Source organism: Phaethon aethereus, assembly GCF_964289735.1.
Source record: "Phaethon aethereus genome assembly, chromosome: 1".
NCBI classification, from domain to species: domain Eukaryota; kingdom Metazoa; phylum Chordata; class Aves; order Phaethontiformes; family Phaethontidae; genus Phaethon; species Phaethon aethereus.
In genome coordinates this window covers 63,102,833-63,123,979 of record NC_138575.1, presented here as the reverse complement: position 1 = coordinate 63,123,979, position 21,147 = coordinate 63,102,833, and the positions used below count along the sequence as shown (strand labels likewise).

General features: G+C 36.7%; 1 protein-coding gene across 1 annotated transcript in view; it reads right to left on the bottom strand.

Annotated features, from left to right (window-relative positions):
• The window catches only part of IGF1 (insulin like growth factor 1), a gene marked incomplete at both ends in the record, with an annotated part of 48,511 nt that extends 35,163 nt beyond the window's left edge, over window positions 1-13,348 (bottom strand). The window contains 2 exons of the mRNA XM_082012684.1: window positions 8,775-8,931; window positions 13,286-13,348. Coding sequence (XP_081868810.1) covers window positions 8,775-8,931; window positions 13,286-13,348 — 220 coding nt within the window. The remainder of the gene's footprint in view (window positions 1-8,774; window positions 8,932-13,285) is intronic.
• Between the last annotated feature and the right edge of the window lie 7,799 nt (window positions 13,349-21,147).

Here is a 21,147-nt window from a genome sequence, read left to right as displayed (position 1 = left end):
TTGATGAAAGGAATCTCTTCCAGTTTCACTAGAAAAGATTTAACATGAGGTAGACAAACAGCTTCCATTCTGTCTTGCAAGAGCAAGAACATTGAAAACATATTAAATTTGACTGTACGTGGGTTTCAATCAGAAAATAGAGCAAGTATCTCAGACTTGTGCCTGATTTTGTAGGAATTTAAGTTTACAAAGGAATTCAAAACAGTTTTCTAAGGAACCCTAAACCAATTTACCAGAAATTGACGTTGGAGAAGAAATCAGAAATTTAACCTAAAAGTTGCTCAGATAAAATTGGCAAACTCACCTCTCCAATTTGTCTAATACTTAAAGAAGTCTGAAAAGAAGATAACATTTGACTTTTCTTGCTTTGATACAGTAAGAAAAGCATTTTATCCCATTATTCTGAAAGTTATGTGTTAACCAGTGCCTAAAGTATAGCCTTTTGCTTGAAATAGGTAGTCAGTATTTATCTGGATCCAAATTTTTAAACTTTTACTCACAGTGACAATGCAAAATTTTCTATAAGGTGGAATGACCCACTGGTCAGTATATGTTATGCCCCTCCAAAGCTTACAGATACGTTAGAATTCTTGTTCTCAGAACCTCATTCACTGATGCAGACATGAAATATGCCTGTCATTACTTAACAATTAGACCCAGTACTTGGGCTATATTTTGAGTAGTGATTTTGCATTAAATGCACCACAAAGAAAGTATGAATTAATGGCTTTTTCTTCTTTTTGACATGGAAGTTCCTGTGGGTATTGCCAGAGATAAATTTAGCATAAATACTTCAATAAGCATACATTTGTGGTATTTCTTTTGTCTTGATTTTTAGACTGAGAAATGACTTAACTGTTGGTTACCCTTTTCATTTGTTGTCATATTTTTGAAAAATTAAGCTTGTATCGTAGGGAAATATTGACATTTGCATATGGTTTAATAAACAAGTTTAGATCCACCCTTTTTTAACAAAGCTCTGAAATGAAAACTGCTTTAAGTCTCTATTTGATTTTCAATAATGTGAGAGGGTTTGAAACAAGCATAAGAGCTAAAGTGCTGAACAAGCTCTAGAGAAATGGCTGTGTGAACTTCCTTCTTTGAATGAGCACTTTGTACAGATTGCCCTAGATGCTCAAATAGTTAAAGCAAAAGGTTTTAATTAAGAGACCTTGTGGTTCTGCTAAACTGAATAATTTGCTTTGTGAATCCTGCTGCTGTTGATCAAATATTGCAAATGTATAATTAGTACCAGAACAAATGAAGAGGTCCATATGCAAAGATTTTGACCAAATGCATAAAGCATATGCCAGAATTGAAGTCAGTGAAGGGTTTTTCTTGGTATTTAAGATTCAGTGGAAAAGTAAAAGGGGCAGCTATGCCAAGAATTAATGCTGATCTTGCCAAGTGCTTCTTTTAGTGACTTTATCCAACATGAGACTAAACAATGTATTAAATACACATATAGCAGTTGGGGAATCAAATGTCAAATAACAGCTTTCTGCTATTTGAGACCAAATCTGAAACTTGGTCTAGTGCATAGATAAAGGCAAAAATCATGAAAAGCATAAGCATCTCTAACATCTGACAGCTCAATGAGGACACATATAAATTGGACTTCTGGAGAAATTGTACTTATTTGGTTTTGGTAATGGAGATTTTTTGCAGAAATGTTTCTTGCTGAAGTTTTGATCAATGGTTTGCTTCCAGTCACCTCATTAAAATTATCATTACTACTACAATCCCTCTTAATGAAAAGGTTGAAAAATTATTAAATCCTGGGCCACCTGAGAACTAGCTGTCGAGGAGACCCGTTTGCAGAATCTAAATTTCATGTGTTTGAGAGGCTAAATCCTCCTAGACTCACTGTCTGATCCATGGAGAAAGAAGGCAGAACCTCTCTCTCTGTTATTAAAGCAGTAACTTAAGAAGATTAACCTCACTAAACTAAGGACAGCCTTTATGAACATTCCCTAGACTTTCTTAGTGTGGTAAAAAAGGACAAAATTCTTTCAGAGACTGGCTTATTTTCAGAGAACTTCCTCAGTGATTACTACCAGGGGCAATGGAACACACTCCAAACGTACGTGTCAGTTATTTGACTACACAGTGATACCATTCCAGAAGCCAGAGCTGTCTTTTTTCGTGTAGAAGTATATCAATAACTGTGCCTATAGTCCTTGTTCCCTGAGCACTGACCCTCCAGACCTGGCTAAAGCTCCTTTGCCACCTAGCTTTCCTGTAAGAAGTAAGGAACCTGGGGATAAAGACTGAGGAATACACTCAGATCTTCCATGGATACAGGATTTAGACATGAATGGGGAACGTAGCCAAACCAAGGAGCTTAAAAACACTCTCAGATCTTGCTATGTGAACATAGCCAAGATGACCAGCATTTCTTTGCAAAGATTTGTAAGACTGTCACTGACACCACAGCCTGTGAGTGTCCACCGCAGCTTTCCAGCGTGCTTCTCCAGGGCTTGTAACATTAACACTCCTTTCAATCGGGGACACAGAGAGGAGCTAATGACTCATCGCTCCTACAGGTATGGAGTAGTTAAAGTGCCATGCCATCTCTTGTAATTATGTTGATAGGTTTGACAGGCCTAGAAATGTTAATAACCTCTTAAAAGCAGACTTCCTGAAGTAAACAAGAAGCTGTTAACTAGAGGGAAATGGAAGAAGCAAAACTTAATTGCCTGTTGCTATGCCCCTTACTTCCTCCTGTGTAAGGCAGCGGTTCTTCCATATATACCTTAGTTCTACAAAGCAATGAGATCTGATGACAGCTCTGAATACCCAAAATTATGTTCACTGTCTTATCCTGATTTTCTGATGATTATAAACCAATAGTCTTATGTTGCGCACAGCTGAGGATATTCCTAAGGACAACGCAAAACTCTGATTGTCTTACTGGAAAAAAAATATAGTAAAAATCTGTAATGATTCTCCACAAAGCAGTTGACACAGGGACCATTACGCTGGATACCAGAAAAGCCTGTCTTTTGCATATGAAAGCATGTGATAGATCATTCTCCATTCTCTGAAGAATATTAGAGGAACAGCATTGTGTCAGGTATCTAAATTCAGCTCCTTCTTTTCTATGGAAGTGATGCTTCAGAAGTTTCACCATAAGCCCAAAGCATTTTTTTTTAAACAGAAAAAAGTGGGTTTTATAATTCATTAAATTGATTACCGTGGTATAAAATAAGTATTGCTGTCTAACTTGGGCTTTAGAAATTAGAAGGACAAAAAGTGTCTAAGGAAATAAGAAAACTATTTCTTTACTGGCGCTCATGTATATTGTTAGCCAAACTGGTATCCATTTATAGGAAAAGGAATATTTTCAAAGGAGAAGAAACTAGATAAAAATTAATATAGCATTTGCCTCTTAGAGCAAAGCACATTGTCTTTCCTATCTCATGGTAGTACTAGTACTCAGGAAACAACATGAGCAAGAATGAATGATTGTCCATCAAATTCAACTTGTATGAAGAAAAAACCAAAAATCTCTTTTTTTGATTAATCTACAAAGTAAATTCTTGTGATAAGACTAGACTCTTCAAGCAATCACGTTCAAGACCGCCTGAGGAACCTGAACATGCACAGGTCTATGGGATCTGATGAGATGCATCCCAGAGTCCTGAGGCAATTGGCTGATGTAGTTGCCAAGACACTCTCCATCATATTTGAAAAGTCCTGGCAGTCAGGTGAAGTCCCTGGAGACTGGAAAAAGGGAAACATTGCACCTATTTTTAAAAAGGGTAACAAGGAGGCCCCTGGGAACTACAGACCTGTCAGCCTCACCTCTGTGCCTGGGAAGATCATAGAGCAGATCCTCCTAGAAGCTATGCTAAGGCACATGGAAGGCAGGGAGGTGGTTCTAGACAGCCAGCATGGCTTCACCAAGGGCAAGTCCTGCCTGTCCACCCTAGTGGCCTTCTATGATGGAGTAACTATATCAGGGGACAAGGGAAGAACTATGCTGTCGTCTATCTGGACTTCTGTAAGGCCTCTGACACGGTCGCCCACAACATCCTTCTCTCTAGATTGGAGAGATGTGGATTTGATGGGTGGACTGTTGGGTGGACAAGGAATTGCTTGGATGGTTGCATCCAGAGTGTAGTGGTCAATGGTTCGATGTCCAGATGGAGATCGGTGACGAGCGGTGTCCCCCAGGGGTCTGTACTGGGACCAGTACTCGTTAGTATCCTCATCAATGACATAGACAGTGGGATTGAGTGCACCCTCAGCAGGTCTGCAGATGACACCAGGCTGAGTGGTGCGGTTTACACACCTGAGGGATGGGATGCCATCCAGAGGGACCTGGACAAGCTCAAGGAATGGGTCCATGTGAACCTCAGGGGGCTCAACAAGTGCAAGTGCAGGGTCCTGCCACCTGGGTCGGGGCAACCCCCAGTATCAGTACAGGCTGGGGGATGAAGAGATTGAGAGCAGCCTTGCCGAGAAGGACTCAGGGATACTGGTGGATGAAAAGCTGGACGTGAGCCGGCAATGTGCACTTGCAGCCCAGAAGGCCAACTGTATCCTGGGCTGCATCCAAAGCAGTGTGGCCAGCAGGTCGAGGGAGGTGATTCTGCCCCTCTACTCCGCTCTGGTGAGACCCCACCTGCAGTACTATGTCCAGCTCTGGAGCCCCCAGCACAGAGGAAACATGGACCTGTTGGAGTAGGTCCAGAGGAGGGCCACAAAAATGGTCAGGGGAATGGAACACCTCTCCTATGAAGACAGGCTGAGGGAGTTGGGGTTGTTCATCCTGGAGAAGAGAAGGCTCTGGGGAGACCTTATTGCAGCTTTCCAGTACTAAAAGGGGGCTTCTGAGAAAGATGGGGACCTGTATCAATAGGAAAAGGGGTAATGTTTTTAAACTAAGAGGGTAGATTTAGACTAGACATAAGGAAGAAATTTTTTACATCGAGGGTGGTGAAACCCTGGCACAGGTTGCCCAGAGAGGTGGTAGATGCCCCATCCCTGGAAACATTCCAGGTCAGGTTAGACGGGGCTCTGAGCAACCTGATTTACTTAAAGATGTCCCTGCTCATTGCAGGGGGTTGGACTAGATGACCTTTACAGGTCCTTTCCAACCCAAAGATTCTATGATTCTAAGCAAAATTTCCCCCGTCCTGGGCTATCAATTCTGTAAGTTTCCTGTAATTTGTCCTTTCAGTTTTTCTGACACTATCAGTCCTCAGCATTGTTTTGTAATAGCAATGGCATGATAGACCTTTCTAGGCATTAAAATTCTAATGAACATGGCAGCCATCCTACTTTGCTTCATGACTGCTGAATCCAGAATTTTTGAGACTAGAAAAACATTGAGAAGAGTTGTGTCTAAGTTTAGCCATTTGTGTAGCTGTGGCCAGGCTCTTCGTTGGCTTCCCCTAACATAAACCAGCACAGAGAAACTTGAGTGGCAGAAGTTCTACTAGAGAGGTCTTGCTAGATAAAAGGTGGCAACAAACTGCTTTTCACTGGTGAATCATGGGAGAGGAAAAAGCTGTCCAAGAAATATCCACTGCTGGCTAGGGTTAAATGTGACCAAGGGAAAAAGCACATGCTCTATTTTGGGATTTGTGCAGTGACCTCCCCTAAAAAAAACTTTAGAAAATGCTCCTTGCCAGTCTACCTCATGAAGAAAGGGAGTGGTAGAAACCACATTTGACTTCCTCTTGAAGTCAATACTTTGTGTGTGTGGTAAGCAGCTGGGGCATCTCTTCAGAAGCTGTAAAGAATTTCCTTTTATAGCTAGGAAGTTGGGCAGAGTAGACTATATAAAGTTAATTTTTTTCTTCCTGTCCTAGCCATAGGTATAGCCTTGTGGTTGTGAAGCACAGTTTCAACAGAAAGTAACTCAATTATTTCTATCTTCATTTCCACCCACAACTCCCAAGGAATAGTCAGAAGATTTGACCTTGAATCTGAACCAGGAATTCCACCTCAGCCAAAAGGTATTCTTTATATTTGGAGTCTCTAGTGAAATACAGAATGATGGAATAAAAACCTTCCCTCATAGCTATTTCCTGTGCAAGTTAAAGGAAAACATTACCATTGATTATACTTTATATAAAGGAACCAGAATATGAGAATAGAAGGCTTAAAATACAATTTAAATTGACATCCTCTTCATAATAAAAAAAAAAAGTTGACTGGATTTTTACTTCTGCAAATGATATAGTATTCTTAAAAAGTCCCATGAAATGGAGCAACATTTTTAACTTCCAATAATATGCTGCATTCTGTAGTACGTTGTTTTACCAGTGTTACTGGACTTACTTTTCTATAGTTCTATATTTTAGATTAAACACTAACAAATAAGAGAGAGAAGGCTAAAACAGATTAAACTGCTGCCTCATGAATCAGTGGTCAGGTAGAGGACACACATTACTTAGCATCCAATGGCCACTTAGCAACTTCATAAAATTCCTGTTGAATGTTGCAATTGCAGTCTGTTGATTACAACAGTGCAAGACTTTCCTAAAACAGGGCGGTCATTCATTGGAAAAACCTTCCATTGTCTTCCATACGAAACAAGGTAGACCTTTATGGTGTCAAAAGTTACATTAATTTCAAGTGAAAACTCAGAATGTAAGAGAACCAGCGAGAAAATCTTTACTGACAGCAGATAAAACTTGAGATTGCAAGGGTAAAGATCTCCTCTAAAACTTCAGAAACCCATCCTGGTATTTTAAAGTAAGGATGATCTAGCTTAGGGAATGGAGAGATTTGGAACAGATTGTGCAACCTTGGAATAACTGAGATGATTGAAAACAAAGAGCGTTATTGCTGACGATTAGCATTTCACATGTCCTTTTACCTTGAGGGGCACAAAGACTACACGTAACAGTGAGTCTGATTGCTTGGCAGTAGCAGCCGCTCTTGTGGTAATCAAGGCTGATAGTTCTCAGAACAAGCAGCAAACATTTTTCCAGGAGAGGGATGACTGGGAAAATGCCTGACATACATGCACAGTAAAAAAAATTGCTATGCTGTTCTAAGGATGCAGTATATTGTCTCATTGTTTTCTGGTGCAGAAACAACAGGGGGAGATGAAAGTCTTCCCTTACGTCTCTTCCAACCACACAGAGAAAGTATTTGTAGGACACTCAAATAACCCCTTAAGTGTAACTCAACTGCTGATAAATGTAACAGATTTTGCTGTCAGATGAACACATAAAGAGTTGGTAGAAGAATGTAAGTTCCTTTATGAGAGATTCCAGTATTTTTAATATTGTGTTTAGCACCAGAATACTAAGATAAACAGCACCCTAGAACAGATGTTCATTGACGATAGCTAAAGTGTTAAATACAGACAAGAAGGGTTGTTTAGTGAATTACTTTGCATATTTGAAACTAATACTGCCAGTTTCAAAGGTAAACTTTAATAGAAAGTTCCAAGAAAAAAGTGAAAATATCTGCAGCTTGTATGGTGAGGAAATCAGGATTTTCTGTAAATTAAATGTGCAAGAATCTGGATTTCCCTAATTCTATTTTTATTGCAAACAAGGAGAAAAATATTGAAAGCAATAACTCCATGAATAGAAATAATAGGAATGGGGTGGGTAAGATCAGAAAAACAAAAGTGGTAGCTTAGAAGGCAAGAATTATTAGGATAAAATGAAGACTATTAAAAAGAAAAAAAAGCTAGACCTCACAAAGAATATAAAAATAAATAGAAAAAAAAAAAAACCTTCAGTAAATTTCTTGTCTTTATAGCCTAACCACCCCATATTTTCTTTTCTTAGTTATATTCTTGTTTGGAAAGGTAACTGAGGCCCTGAAGGAGGGGTAACTTCAGAGAAGAACTTCAAAAAAGCACATATTATTATTAAAAGTAAACACTGGCTTCAGAGGCTCTAAATGCACAAATTCTTGCATGGTTTGGATAAATATATTAATGAACGAATTCAAAATTAATATTCCTAGCTAAGAGTTTAATTAACTTCATGTTATTTGAGTGGCAAATATCTGAAAATTAGAAATAGATTTCTGTCATTTACCGGTTGTATATTTCCTGACCTTGACAGCACTTGTAAGAAGGTACTAAGATAAAAGAGTTACGTATTTAACTACTCCAGCTTTGCACAATCTAAAACACAGAAAAGGAAGAATATTGTGATGTTCAGTTCCAAAGTGTAGGTCTTGCTCCAAAAAGTTATTTGAGTATCCATACTACTGGATAATTTTGTCTGTTGTCTCTACTGGTGTTAGTCTTTATTATCTCACCAATTTTCCTTCACCTGTATTTAACTGACGAAGCATGTGGATACTTGGATGTGGTAACTTTCTGCTTGCTGCCTTCCAGCTTTTCTTTTTTCCAAACCAGATGTTGAAGCTTAGTGTGTTTTTAATATGAGACAATGTGTACTTAAACTCTGACATAGCAGGTACATGCAGTTCTGCCTCATGAATATCTTGGGTCTACCATGTGCTTTCATTCATTTAATGTCAGTGGCTGGTCAGCAGAATGTGGTAATATAGCAGGTGGAATAGCAGCAGCTGGAAAGTGGTTATAAACAATAACATGTCTCAAAAGGAAAATTTCTCAGAAACTCAGAGAGGCTGAATACAGGCAGAGCTCTATTGTTTACTGAGACTTCATGGTCACTGAAGACTTGAGCATCTCCAAGATAGAGGATACTAGTCATACTCGGCATCCTGGTTTGATCATTTCTAAGCTTGCTTAGAATGGTTGCAAACTCCAATGGATTGCATGGAAAAGTTTAGCAGTTGAATGAAAAAAAGGGTTAACTTACTGAAGTAAAAGCCTCTGTCTCCACACACAAACTGAAGAGCATCAACCAGCTCAGCACCACAGAGTGTTTCTGGGCCAGCAGCAGCAGAACTGGTTAAGGTAAGCAAACACAGGCCAAGGTAGAAGAAATGAATGTAGGACACAGTGTGCATCTTCACCTGCCAAAGAAGCAAAAGCAGCGTCAGAATTTCCCAACAGAGTCATAAAGAAAATGACTCCTGCACCCTTGTGAGTTGAGTATGCATATGTACTGTAATTTGTCAGATAATAAACACAGTATCAGGAAATGCCTCACCATAATTTTGCAACTGTCTGCATATTCTAGTCCATGTATTTTGTAAACCAATTACTTCCTCTGGTAAATATTCTTGGTTCACATTCACTTGTAGTTACAGAACCTTTTAGTAACTATGATTTATGGTTGCTCCTGCAAGACGAGGATATGGAAGAGTGCAATAGACAGGCAAAAGGGAGCCCAGAATGCTTAGAGTAAGGAAGACCAGACAACCTTGAACTGTTTTTTCTGAGATCAGATAGGCTAAGAGGGAATATGACAGTTGCCTGCCAATGTACTGTGGGAGATAGAGGTGGCGTATGACAGAGAAGAGCTATTTTAAAGAATAACACTGGCACAAGAGTAAATGGCTGTAAACTGGGTAGAAGGAAATTTGGCCCAGTACAAAAAGGGTTCATAATTAGTACTCCATGGTTCTCCAGCCACCTTAAACAGGGAAATACCAGGACAAACCAAAAGAATTTTCAAGGTAGAGCTTGCCAAAGTTGCAGAAGAGTTGATCTGGGACCTTCCATAGTAGGGGACTGCATTCAATGACTCTTACAGTCCTCTGTTACAAGCAAGTTAACATTTGGAAGCATTTGAGAAATTAAGAGGAACACTAATGGGAGTCTAAAGGATTTGTATTTTTCCGTGACAGAAACACTATACCCACATTAACCTCCATTATATCCTCTTAGTTGGGTTTGACTATGAGGTATACACAGAGGTTAATATTCTTTTCTCATTTACATATAGTTACAAACTATCTTTTTCCTGGACTTACGATTGTTGAAAAGCCAATCCTCAACAGGTGTAAATTTGCACCGTTCCATTTATCCACTTCCTTTTATAACAATTTATATCAACCAAAGATCTTACACAACAAATCAAAGAAGATAGCATTTTTTTTTTTTTTAAACTAGGAAAAACTATTTATATTTAGTAGCAGGACAGTGAAGAATGTGCTTAATGCATATTCTGAACTGATTGAGATCACTTTTCAAAAATACTAGCTTGAAAGGTGTAAATCTGCATTTAATTTCATTCTCTTTTAAGGTTAGCATTAGTATTGCAATCAGGTAAGAAGTTACAAACCTTTCTTGCACATACAGTTAACTGTGACTCAAAACTGCTTTGTATTAACATACTAGTACAAAGTAATTAGGGTAAAATGATTAATATTCCCTAAAGTTTCTTTCAGGGTTTCAGGGACTGTTTAGTCTTATTTTTTCACTGAACTTTTGAAAAACTTTAAAAACTGTTTAAATTATCTCTTATCTGCTCTTGTGGGATTTGATCTAGTGGGGTATTGAGCCTCCTCTAGTCAATTTTTAAGAATTCTTATTTTCTTGGCAAGGGATCTTAGCACCTTGCTGGCCGAGTCCCTTATTTCAACTGAAGCTAAAGCTGAATAAGAGACAAATCTATAAGCAAGTCAGAATTTATCTCCCTTTTTTTCCTGGTATTCCTACTGTGAAAACAATGAACAAATCTAAATCTCATGATATATCATAAAAAGCAAGAATAATTATTTTCCTATTCACAAGAGTTTTTAGCTGAGTTTGCCATGCAAAAACCAATAAGCTTTAATGCTTGGACATGACTTCAATGGCAGGTGGAGCAAGATCAGATTATAAATGAATGGTGATAACACAAGGCATTGTTTCCTGTAATGAATCCATATCTTAACATCAATTTGTTTTTTCCCTTGCCATAATTTTGCATTTCTAAGATAAATGTGATGCACCTGCAGTTTAAGATGGTTCCCAGTTCTGAGGAGGTAAAGCAAGAAAGATGTTTAGCACACCACCTCAGAAGGCTCATAGACATTACAAATACAAGAACATTATGTATTTAACAATTTGTTCATGTATAACAAGTGGGCCAGAAATAAACATAAATCTTAGACATTTAACAATTTTGTATTTTTCAAGAGTTTTCAGCTGGGTTGCATTTTTAGATAAATATCAGCACTGAACTACAACAAAACAGATTATCTACTGTTTTTCCTTTAGTGGAAGCCAAAAGGCTGCACAGTATAAACCACAGAGAATTTCTAACTTTATCTCCAAATTTAAAAACAGTCAGGAATTTTCAAACAAGAAAAACTTTGGGGAAAAGAAAACAGACTCACATGTTTCTAGGGCTCAATCAATTATTTGTTAAATTAAGTGCTGTTTCATCAAAACTAATTCCAAAACATAGTTTTAAACTTCAACTTTACTTCATCATTTTAATTAAACATAACATTAGTTGATTCAATATGTTTGTGATAAAATCAAAGCTCCCATTTATGTCTGAAGGGAATATTCTTTAGAAAATACAAAGTTGTAATCCAATATTGCTTCAGGTTCTTTGCAAACAGGCAAAGTGCTTGCAATGTCCCCAATTTGACTAGAAAGTTGAGAGTTTAAAAGAAAATGCATTGGCATGTGGGTGGGGTTTATTGAAGCATCTAATTACATTTGGAAATTGAATACAGGTTCAAGATGAGCCTGGTTAAGTACTTCTTTTAGTTGCATAGAATGACTGACCATATTTTCACAGCTGGAATTTCCTCTTTTTTCAGTAAAATAACCAGCTTCTGCTGCATTCCTCTTTTAGCAGTTCAGAAGAGTGGCACCACAGAGGAATGTCATATATGAACAGTCTACATCTCTTTTTGCTTCTTAATTCTTCTGTATAAAACCTCTTTGTCTAACAAACTATCAGTTGGCACAAGTTGTGCATAAGAATTCTTCACAAGCTTGGTCATTTTAATAACATATAAGAACATCTACAATAATTATAAATATCTTGAAGGGAGCAATATTTTTATAGATAGCATGTGTTACAGAAAAAAAATCAAGATTTGTCTTTGAAATTATATTTTGCTACATACAGGTTGGACCTGATTACCAAGCCATAGTAGAAGTATGTAATTAGTATGTAATAATAGTATTAACTAGTAATTATTATATAAACAAAGCATATATACTCTGGAATGGATCAAGGTTTAAATACTGTTAACTTTGATTAAAGAATCTGGGCTACATCCTAACCTAAATCAATATGTTCCATTGATTCCAAGGAAGCTTGGCAGGATGCAGCAGCTGAGGAATCAGCACATTACTTTTATGTCTCTTAGTGCCTTACTCAATACTTGAAAAAAATCATCTTCATCTTTCAAGTATATTAGGAGGGATGCCCAGTTATACATTAAGAGAATGGTTTCATCTATTGCAATTACAGACCTGCTCTTTCAAATCACATTAAGGAATGAGATAAGTGCATTTTAAGTGTAAGACACTCTAAAAAAAAAAATCAGGTCCTAAACAATTAAAACAGAATTCTGTCAACTGCATAAGTGTCCTTGCAAAATATTAAAGAAAAAAAGTTCTTGAAGGATATAAATTTGCTGATAATGGAAAGTTGAACTAGGGCCAATTGACAGAAACAGAGGTCAATGCACCTACTGAAGCCAAATTCACTTAAAGACAGTTTATATTAACATGTAGAAATTATAGGGTCATAACATGAAACTTCACATGCAAACTTTCCTGAAACAACCCTCCCTACAAGGGAAAACTTGGAGATGAACATGTAAAGGAATTTCCATTTTCTTTATGTACAATTGCTTAAGCTATACAAATATGCAAGGTCAGCAAGAGTCGCAGCTGGTTTCTAACATAGAAAACAAACTGAACTTCACATTTACTTTTAATTTATGAAAGCAAAAAACAAGTAAATACTACAATGCTGCCAGAAAATTGCTGCAGTGACAACGTCCCTTAAAAGTTTCCCTGTGAAAGCATGAACAGTTTTTCTATAATTGTGTACAAGAAAACTGCAGAAACTTAACATGTGAATAATACCTTTTTTCCCTATAAAACCCTGCACCTGCAGAAAACAGCTAGAAGTTCTTGTTTTCAGAAGCATTAATTAACAATATAGAACATGATGTAAGTGGACCCTTTAATAATAACATAACTGAAATATTGCAAAGTTCTCTAAGTAGAAGTGACATTTAAGACATGTAACTGCAATAGTTTACCCTTACAGTTATCTATGTAATTGCAACTATTACATACAGCCATTTTCCAGATCACACAAAATTGCATGTTCAGCAATTTGTAAATAATTCTCACTTCTAAAATAATGTTATTGAAAAGTGCACAATACTCTTCAAACCAGAAGCAGACAATACACAGTAAAATAAAACTAAAAAATTATTTGAAATAGTAATAAAGATTTACCTTCAAGAAATCACAAAAGCAGCACTTAACTAACTGTGTTGAAAGACTGTTGATTTTTTCCATTGCTTCTTAAAAGTGCAAAGTCTGGAAATCAATTTGTTAGCAGTAATGATGAGAAAAAAGAAATCCAGAGAGATGTGAGATGTTGAGAGCAATGTCACATTTCAATATTGAGGACTTTATTCCATTGCGCAGGCTCTATCTGCTCTGATTTTAGCAGTGACAGTGAGATTTAGCAAACAGAAGAGGGATTTAGAGAAAATCCTCACATTTATCTACATTACACAGACACTGTAGACAGGAAACAGCTGGGGGAGCATTTGCCTTCTCTCTCTCTCCCTCTTCTGGCAAAGTTACCGAGTAAGGACTTTTTTGGGCATGGTGACAAATAACATCATACCTTTGCATTTTAAAACTAGAGCACAGAAGCATATTTTTTTCCCTTTAAAAGAATGTGAATTAGTGACTGAGGGGTTAGCAGACAAAAAAGCTTATGCTGCCATGAAAAATAAGAATGTATTCTGGTTAACTTTCAGATAGCTATGTGTGCTTTTGTATTTATGTGCGTGTCTGCACTTCAAATACATAAAAACTTACATACCTAAGGGCATTGTTTGTATATATGCATACCTTTGTATATATGTACATATTTTATTTATGCATAGAGGCGCAAGGATTTTATTTACATAGTACAGAAAGACAGGCAGTCGGTTATCTACTTTTTTCTTAATGCATCTTTACGTTATTAAACTTGGCACGCCAATATGCTGAGTAACAATTAAAACCTCCGACTCTCTGTGCTATTAACCCTAAAATAGCAGTTTGTAGTTTGCTAAAAATAACGGAATTGTTGAGCACTACTTGTAAATAGAGCAAAATAGCTTTGTGATCTTTTAGCAACCACACAGGAGAAGTCATATAATTTCCTAGAATTCCCAGTGCTATGAATATAGTAACACAAATAGCCTAGTTTGGTGGGCTTCCATGACATTTATCCTAAAGGTGCTGTTTTAGTTATAAAGTTATTTTGCTCCTTTTTAGTAGTAATCATCATAATTACTCTTGATAACAATTTAAATGACACTGGGAAAGAGAGAATTCAACTTTGTTAGTTCTGCAATACCTAACTTTTGCCTTTTTAGTTTTCCTCAATTATGAGTATATTATAAATAACACCAGCTGGCCAGCAACATGCTCTCACGGGTTATGATGTCATTCAAATCCCTCAACTGTGCTAGTGGCTTGCAATGTGCTCCAAGCCAGCTGTTTTTCTATTTATAATGTATGCTTGCATTTCAATACTTAGCTATTGAGAATAAAGTTGTGATGCTGTTTTATAGATACAATTTGTACTTGTTACCCTTTGGTTTTGGAAGATGGCATTCAAAAGTAGAGGATTAAACAAGACTGCAGCTCCAGAGACCAAATACATGTCACAAACAATGCACGATTTCCATAAAAGCTCTTTCAGAACACTTCATTTTGCCCCTGTCTCTTTCCACTCAAGTGAAAGTTGCATGCTGAGGTGCTAGCTATGCTTCATCATTGAAAATAACAATTGAGATCATGTTGGCCCAGGTCCATTCTCAGTGTTCAGATCCACCTTGAACTATATGGTGCTTGCCAGGCAGAAAGGACACACTTAGTTGTCTGTATCCTCTATGAACGGCTAATGCTCTGCTCTGCGCAGTTTTAAATGGTGTGTGGTTAGCTAAGCTGATTAATCCTTGGAAAGGATTTCTTCTAATGTAGCATAATGGCAGAAGCATGGGGGGCTTTGAGGCAAGTTAGTTTAGTTCAGGTAATACCAATATTTTAAGCATTCTAATACACATTTGTGCTGGAGGTACTGTATTTAAATATTCTGGTCTCTTTTATTCTTCCCTCTGCATTTCAAAGGTCATTGAATAGTGGCACCGTTCTACATGTAGCTTGACCTGTCCTGCTGCAACTCATAGCCCATGTATCACTTATTTCACCAGCCTTATAGAAGAATGTGGGAAGACAAATTATCAAAGCTCTGATATTCTTTATTTTTGACTTTTACAGTACTACAGATGGGTTCACATACTTCTGCTTTTTTCTTCCTAAATAACAGAAGGAATCCACTCTTTCATCACTTCTCCACCGCCTGAGCTTCAAACCCTCGTTTCTCTCCTCACTGCTTGCTTCCTCATAGGTTCCACCACGCCTCCCTTGGTCGTGAGAGCAGCATGCAGTAGAAGATGCAACTTTTGGCTTTCAGGGTAGCCGAGAATTGTGGTGTCCTCTACACAACTGTTAATCCTGTTTCTTTCCATGGAGACATTCTGAACTCCTACCCTTATTCCGCCTGACTAGCCTAAGTTTCTGATGCACTTCACTTCTTTCTTCTAGTTCTTGTTTTGAAGTGGTATTTCGAAAAGGCAGGAAAACAGAATAGATTCAAGAGAGGTTTTTGATAGCAATTTTTTAGACTTACTGTTAGACAGTGAAGTGCTCTTCCTCACTAAGAAATAATTCCATTTTTTTCTAGAAAATTAAACATTCCTCAGGGCATATTGATCTGGGGATCACTACTTTCCTGAAACACAGCTTCTATTCTGATGATACATTCTAGCCAGTATAGCAGTCTGTTTACTAATGGAGATATTTTATTTTCTCCTGTGTTAGATAGAATAGCTTTTACTTTATAAGTAATTTAGAATAAAGTACTGTATGATTACATTATTATCAAGTGCTTACATAGTTACATACATATACCTTTATATGGCTTCTTAAGTATAGCCTGGAGTGATATAATATCCACAAAGATATATGAAATGTGTGAGATATATAGCTGATCGCTATTTAGGAATTTATGTGCTCTGATCCTCATCTTTTGCACTTTAATACTCCTGTGATATCACTAACATGCTGTAATACTGTAGAGCTCATGTGTCAGTTTTTTCCCAGGGAGAACTCCACTTTATAGAAGACAGTTAGCAAAGCTATAATTAATCAATTATCTTAATTAATATATTATCCCGCCTTTAATTCTTCCTTAAAAGGTTAGAACGTTGCCACAATGCCTGAAAAAGACTGAACTACACAGTAAGGCAACCGGTATGCCATCCTCTTCCATTCTTCTATATTGGATCACTGTTACCTATATGCAGTTATTTGTTACCTGTAAGGGTTATTAATTTTCTTACATTGTGATTATGAGTTTTCTGGAACCAAGATAGAACCACTATAATAAATATCACCTGAGAGGGTGATAGGGCTGAGAGCATGGTGGAAGATGGGATGGAAGAGAATAAACACAGTGGCTGGTGAACAGCTGTTCTTCCTTATATGAAATACAACAGAGACAAGATTGACTTTTATTATGTTGTTTTAAGGACATTCATCCTGCACAGAACATACAGAGATGCGGTAAGATTCGTACACTCTGAAAAGATGATTGAGCTATATTAAATGCCATGGGTAATGTGTCCCCTGTCCTCTCCACCCCCCACCAAAATGTAGGATAGCCTTTTGAAGAAATAATGTCTTATAAGTCTTCCATTAGCTTACTGACTGGCTACTGAATTCAGTTCACTGGGCCGATGGGAATTGTATTTTTGGTCTCTTTTTTTTGAGGTCCCAGTCGCATATTATATATTAAAGACATTATCTGCCCACATCTAGGCATCTAGTGACATTTTTAGTGCTGTGGGATATCCCACATGCCCCCAGCTTCCACTACAGAGTGATACTTATTTCCCATAAGTCTCTGTGTCCTATCTGCTGACCTCATACAGATTTCTTGCATACTTTAGGGCATCTCGAATGGCCTTCAGCACCTGCAGGTAACTGAACCCCACCATAAGGCCTTCTTCTGGCATGCTGATCTAGAATTCTTCCTTTGACTTCTTCATAAATAGAGATACTCTGTCTTCTGTCATTAACTATTTTTGTCATCCATTTGTGAAGAGATTTTGAAGTGGAGAATACAACAATTTTCATTGAATTTCACAATGATCTGTGTATATAGTTTCCTTATTCTCTTTGCTTAGCCTCCAGCTTAAGCTGTTTTGGTTCGGAGCTGTCTCTTTTTATTTGCTTCATAAATCAGCTTGCTTACTCTTAGATAAGACAGAATGTTATTTATAATGTTAGTATTATTTCCTGAAACACACAAATTTTTGTTTATCTCTTACAGTCTCTAGTGAATTATTTGTAAAATATTATGTGTTTACTACTGGAGAAGTTTGGCTTTCTTTTTAGGAGATAACTTTGGAGAAAAGGGTGAAAGGGAGTATTTTCCTGATAGGCAGCATTGTGTTGAAGTTAATGATAAGTCAGGTATATGGTGGAAAATTCCTTTCATCAAGTTAAAAGTTAGGAAATCAAGAAAGAAATCATTTTACTAATTCATCTGAGCTAATGAACTGTTTAAAAAAGACCCCAAACACCTTTTCTCATGGGGGTCTAAGTAGCATCATCACTACATGAAAAACAGGTAACAAATTTGATGGGGAGGATGACGACATGCAATTTGAGCTGTCATTACATGGGCAACACTGAAGAGAACCACAGAGAGACCAGTGCCATGAAAAGCAGTTTCTCACTTTGGCAAAACATGGAAAGGGCAAACTTTCTGAGGATCAAGTAAGTTGAAACCTTTCATATTCGGTGATCAAGAAAAATATGGGTGTTTCAAAGAGCAGGATGGATGCCTGAGAACCTCAGTCCAGAATTAGTCCTCATAGGTAGTATTGGTAGAAACAACTGGCGTTAGTAACAGGTCAGAATTAATTCATGGACTTGTAAACTGAAAGTACTGAGTACTTACTCCACACTGAGTGGAGTAAGAATAGTAGCTTTGCTAAGATTGTAAGAAGGCAACAACTTTGTTGCTTGCAACTAAGATGCAGTAGTGTGTGGTTAGAACGCTGTGATGAATAAAATGAAGTACTGTGTAATTTTAATTTATGATCTAAGTTAAAGTAGCTACCATTTTGAATATCTTTGTATTAGTATGTTTTTTCCCCCAAGTTTTAGAAACAATTGCTGCTAAAATTAATACAAAGCCAAATATTGATCTTATTTTCCTACTCAAATGAAACATATATCAACTATTGGATATATTGTTTTCACAATGTAAATACTTAATTTTTAAAAAAAATATAATATTTTATGGAAGTTACTTATCAATTATTATTAAGTGGCATGAGATTATGCCTACTTATGAATAGCAAAACAAAACAAAAAAGAAGTATTATTAAATAAAAACCCGGAAAAGCTCAAACAAAATGTATTTCAACATTTTTGAAAGCATTTTTTTTCTTTTTTCAATTTCTGTTCTGTGGGAAATTTTGAAATAGTTTGTTCTGATTCAAAATAATCAAAATACCAGAATTTTCCATTAAACTGGAAATTCCCAGTTTCAGCTGTCTGTAGTCTTGCTCTCCCTTTCCCAATGTTAAGCAATGAATAGATCATCTTTGCTCCAAAAAGTTGCTTTATTTTTTATTCCTAAAAGAAACAAAAAGTCAGAATTAACAAAGAAAGAAGATTGAGAAATATGACTGCATAAGCACTATGCTTGCATGCACAGAAAGAAGGCAAAACAAGTGGGAATTGTGATAGGCTGATGTTTACATATATGTGTATATCTTCTTGGTATATGAAAGATGATTTCCACAAGTCACTTAAATGTCTGAATCGCAGAAAGAAAAATGCATGCCTTAGATTTTCCTTTTGTTTCCTGAACTTTTACCTCCACGCTCAGATGAAATGTAGAGACATATTCATTTTTTTGCTGAGTCATCTCAAGGGTTACTCTCTGATCATAGATTTTTATAAAATAACGTCTAGCAGATATATTTAATGGTATTTTGCTTTTTCCATAACTTAGACACGTGAATTCTAATGCCTATGTGTGATTTTTCTTTTTCTTTTTGGTTTGCAGACTTGGAAAGGACTGTAAAAAGAAAAAACTGAATACTGTAAATTTTATCACAAGCAGGTTGCATAATTCCATACAAAGCAGACAATGTGAGAACATGGCAAAAATGCCTATTTCATCTTGGCCTGAGGAGTTTTCACATGAGTTACAATATGGAATAATTTCTGAAATCTGTACGTAAAAACAAACACTATTTGGAGATTAAATAAGATGTGTCTAAACAAAAAGAACATCTGCTTAGTCCATTTTTAATTTCTTTAATTTACCATTAATCTGGCTCCTACTGCATTGCTTAGGAGTCTTTCTTCTGGGTTCATTTCTCTTCACTCCCATGATTTACTACACAGAAGGACCTTATCTCATAAAATATATACAATGTTTTGTGGACTGAAGCCAGAACGTTCTGCACCTTCACAGACTAAGCCCCCTTTATTGACATTTTAATTTCTATTTTCTTCAAATAGAAGCTACAGATACATTGGTCACCTCTAGTTTGACCTATTAGTTACAGTGATACTCTGGTTTATTTTGATCAAAATATTCAGAGCTAATGAAAAACACAACCCAAACCCACAAACAACCTCACCTAATTATAATTTTTAGATTTTGGCCAACTATGGTTTCATTATGAAACTACAGAATAATTCATTTAACTACTGAACTACTAAAAAGAACCCACAGAATGACAAAGTTGCCCCAAATAAAATCTATATTAATTCTGATTCATGAGTGCTTCTCTGTTATAAAGACTTAACCAGTGTCATTTAAAGCTCAGACCTCAATCCTTCTGTAGACCTAGGATATAGTAGCAGCTCTCCAGCTGTCATCTTAAATGGTATTTTCTGATCAACTGACCAAATCAGATTTCCTTTCCCTCTTTCCATCATAAAATATGAAACATGTTGGACTATAGTAGGATGAGGTTCTGCGTTTAGCAAAATAGGAGTGAATCTTTCTTAACTCACGCATGGATTCTGCAGTTCGGAACAATATCTGCTTAGTAAGCTTGATGTATTTTTCACCCTTTATTTACATCCGCTTTGTCTTTGATAACATTATTTTGTTGTTGGTTTTAGGTTCTCTGAAGGGTGATGGTGGCTTAGGTCGTTGATACTGATTTTGCGAATCTGTGGTTTCAGATTCCAGGGCATCTTCTGTGTGAATGCATTACAACAAAAAAAATGCACCTTTGATCTCTAACAGATCTTAAATATGATTGCATTGAACTTGGCTCTCATTGTCTTTTCTACCTCCAAATTACTGTATTACTTTGAGCCACTTGAGCCATTTCTCCAATCAGTTCCATATTTTCTGTCTGTGGAACAGGAATAACAGTTCTGAGATGTTTTGTGATGTATTTTGAGACTCATAGAGGGAAAGAAGAGCAAGCCATGTTACGTATTTTTTGGAAAACATCATTGTGGCCAAAAAACACCTCTGTATGTTTATAGGAAGTGACAAGTTACTGTGTGAGCTCTGCGCATATTATGTCTCTGTCATCTTCCAAAAGTGTTAAGCATAGCTGGAAGAATTCCCAACAGATGCTTCCTTTTACTTATTTTCTTATTTTTTCTTTTACACCATTCACAAGTGTTCTTGTCAAAGACCTTTGCAAAACTGTTCCTGGACTGATTGTTCTTTATGCAATACTAACATTAAAATAGGAGAAAACTTTATGCTTCATTACTCTGCTGTTTAAGAAAGCAATGTTTTTATTTAAACTTATGTGAGGAGTAATATATCTGAAAACACATAATATATGAAATATATTTCATCCAGTGAAATATAACTGGAAAGGGAATTGCATCCGATGAGATGGCAGACAACAATGGCTAGCTGTGCATTACTTGGGAGGTATAGGGAACAATTAATAAATCATCTTTATTCTAAATATGTACACATGGCTGATTTATAGAATAGGGTCCTGATTCTACAAGCAGACTCGTTA